At 40.7% G+C, this 3,132-nt stretch overlaps 2 protein-coding genes across 2 annotated transcripts; one reads left to right on the top strand and one right to left on the bottom strand.

Moving 5' to 3' along the window:
- Positions 1 to 105: 105 nt before the first annotated feature.
- LOC112453715 (RAC serine/threonine-protein kinase-like) lies at positions 106 to 1,567 on the bottom strand. Its single transcript, XM_025014622.1, has 3 exons — positions 1,428 to 1,567; positions 482 to 755; positions 106 to 388 (listed from the first exon to the last, which is right to left on the bottom strand). Exons 2-3 carry the CDS (start codon positions 664 to 666, stop codon positions 142 to 144), a joined length of 432 nt encoding a protein of 143 aa, XP_024870390.1. The 5' UTR covers positions 667 to 755; positions 1,428 to 1,567; the 3' UTR covers positions 106 to 141.
- Positions 1,568 to 1,609: 42 nt separating this feature from the next.
- LOC112453716 (26S proteasome regulatory subunit 10B-like) lies at positions 1,610 to 3,107 on the top strand. Its single transcript, XM_025014623.1, has 4 exons — positions 1,610 to 2,220; positions 2,482 to 2,561; positions 2,642 to 2,681; positions 2,938 to 3,107. The coding sequence occupies exons 1-4, from the start codon at positions 2,124 to 2,126 to the stop codon at positions 3,093 to 3,095; spliced, it is 375 nt and encodes a 124-aa protein (XP_024870391.1). The 5' UTR covers positions 1,610 to 2,123; the 3' UTR covers positions 3,096 to 3,107.
- Positions 3,108 to 3,132: the final 25 nt, after the last annotated feature.

Here is a 3,132-nt window from a genome sequence, read left to right as displayed (position 1 = left end):
ATATATTCTATCTATCTGTATATTTATTCATAGACATGAATGATATCACACATAATTTATGTATACATTATAATAGCATAATTAAGTAATGTGTTTTTCAAGAAAGATAAGATAATTTATCCAAATAATCAGAAATAAGGTTCAATAACTTACTACTTTCTTTTTGCCAGTACTTTTACTACTTGAAGTTCCTTGGACACTGAATTTCGCTGACAATTCATCGATACTACCACCGTCTATATCAGTAGATACAACACCTAAGGAACTACAAGAGTCAGATCTAGCACCCACTGACGATTCCATATCAACGTCCTCCGAGGAAGAGGATTGCTGCATTTGTGGTTGTTCTTGCTGCTGTTCTTCATTTGCTAACCTATCTGCTACATATCTGTAAGAAAATACAAGGTAGTAGATAATTGCGCGATAGAGCATCAACGAATTCAATATTTTGGAGCTTAAAGGATTGCCGTTAAAGTCAAACCTGATTGCTGCTACCCAGTCTTCCCTTTCTTGCTCCGTTTCCACATGAAACGTCCTTTCGATTACAGTCGTCCACTGGAGGCCTCTGATAACAAATGTATAGGGTTTAGGTCTGTCCACTGACATTATTTGGCACCCACGCACTGTGAAGTTATTTAACGGCTGGGTAGATGTTTGGGCAGCCATCTGTGGGTCAGGCTTCACCTTGAACCCGACCAGCGTACCATCATCCCTCAAGACAAAATACCTCGATCTCCAATTTTTTATGTGCTCCCCTATAAAGAAATTATTACGCATTTTAATTATATATACGTAAATACCTGACTATGGAGAATTTAACTCTAAAAGTAAGTACCTAAATGTGATTGAAATTGAATGTTTCTCTTTAACAAATTATTGCTCAAATCTTACCTATATACATAGATATATATATAAGAACATCATACAATTTCCAATTAATATATTTGAATGCAATTCAAAAAGGAAAAGTATATGACATCAGATATGACTAATAAGAAGACCTAAGAGACGCTATGCTTCATCGTTCCCACGTTTCTTTCACCGGGTGTGCTACAAAGTAGCACGATTGTTTTTGGAGCGATACGAAAACATGCAGACTTCTAACTTCTACGAAGACATGAAAACGAGACTCCGTCATCACGTGGACGTGAAGACGGGACTCGACCATGGACACAGATCTCCGTAGATGGTTCCTTACAGGAACCAGGATTCGTGCACGCAAACAATTTTGTGAGGAAGAGAAGCAAGACGCTCGGTGGGTTCCCGAGGCTCGGTACCATCTTCTCCTCCGCGTTGCACGCTCGACAGGCAGCGGCACGCATTCGTGACACCTAGCCCGCAGGGGTAACCCACGTAGAAGAGGAGCGTAGTCGGAGTCCCACGGGCTCCGGTAAACATTACGCAAAACGTAAATATTATGGAAGTACCGCGTTTTTGGAGCCATCCTTCCTTGACGATACGTTGACCGCCGCTGCCACTGCCACTGCCACCGCTGACACCGTTACCGCTGCCGCTGCCACCGCTGGTGCCGTTACCGCTACCGCTGGCACCGCCACCGCCACCGCCACCGCCGCCGCCACCACCGCCACCGCCACCGCCGCCGCCGCCTCCGCCGCCGCCACCACCACCGGACGCTGCGACGTTCATCGCTGCGTCCCCTATCAGTCGTTCGTCGATACGCACTTGTCGATATCCCGGTGACGCTCCGAGTTCCGTCCTACGTCAGGAATCTCACAAAAATCGCGAACACGCAGTAGCGGGAGTGGTGCGCGTATGTAAACTTGAGTAATCATAGATACGCGTGCGGCAGGTGATGCATATGTACACACTGACCGTCGACGTGATGTCGTGATCGCGCTGAACTAAAGAATACTGAGATTAGAGATACGTCAGAAACGGCGCGATAGTCGCCCGGAGTTTAAAGCCACGTTTTCACAGGAAGGCAAGCCGCCGGCGATAACGAGAGGTCCGTGGTGGTGTGGTGGTTCTCGAACGCAGCCCTGCTGAACGCGTCCATTTATTTCTTCTGCAGGTTCTGCCAGCCATGGTGTAAATATACACCATGCGTCTTGCCCATCTACAAGAATTCTGTCAGTGACAGTTAGACAGCAAAATAAGTAAAAATGGCGGTCACCATGGACTCTGTGAGAGAAAAAGCGCTTCAAGATTATCGAAAAAAGCTTTTAGAACATAAGGAAGTTGAGTCACGTCTCAAGGAAAGTAAGATATCTTCATCAATATTGTAAATTTTATATAGTAAAGTTTTATTTACAAAGTATGTATGTATCAGAGGCCCTCCTAACCTCTCACATTTCCTCTTATTACTCTTACTCTTGTTAAGCTTTCTCGATATTTTACTCTTAAATACACTTTTTTTGCAATACCAATATATTAATACACTTTTTTCGGGACATTTTATTTTATATCTTATAATTGATTTATAAAAAAATGTAATGACTTTGAAATATATGTTCTTTCTAGTGAGAGAACACCTCAAGGATCTGACAAAGCAATATGACAAGTCTGAGAATGATTTAAAGGCATTGCAAAGTGTTGGACAGGTATTGTCATTTTTATTGTCAAAATGTAATAACTAATAACTCATGATTATCTCTATATTCTATATTGCATAATCTTACAGATTGTTGGTGAAGTGCTAAAACAACTTACCGAAGAAAAGTGTAAGCAATTAATTTATATACACCTAAAGTTCTGTATATTTAATCCTAAAGATCAAATATATCTATTTTGCTGCATATCTAATCTAAAGATGACTAAAAATTCAAAGTTTTATTACAATGATATGCTATTCATGTTTCATAAGAACAAAAAGATTATATCTAGCGCAATAGGCACACGTATCTTGCAAATTTATAGTTAAAATTTAAATTGACGTATCCGAAACAAAAGATAATATAGATTTAATTTGTTGTATAGTTATAGTGAAAGCAACGAACGGTCCACGTTATGTTGTTGGATGTCGGCGTCAATTGGATAAAAATAAATTAAAATCTGGAACTAGAGTTGCTTTAGATATGACAACTCTCACCATCATGCGCTATTTGCCACGTGAGGTAAAAGAGATCGCTAATTAATCCTTTAAGAGATTAGCTCTCAATTCGTAAAAAAAAA

The sequence above is a fragment of the Temnothorax curvispinosus genome, unplaced genomic scaffold (genome assembly GCF_003070985.1).
Source record: "Temnothorax curvispinosus isolate PA1 unplaced genomic scaffold, ASM307098v1 QBEX01004633.1, whole genome shotgun sequence".
Classification (NCBI taxonomy): Eukaryota; Metazoa; Arthropoda; class Insecta; order Hymenoptera; family Formicidae; genus Temnothorax; species Temnothorax curvispinosus.
This window is presented reverse-complemented; position numbering and strand designations above follow the sequence as displayed.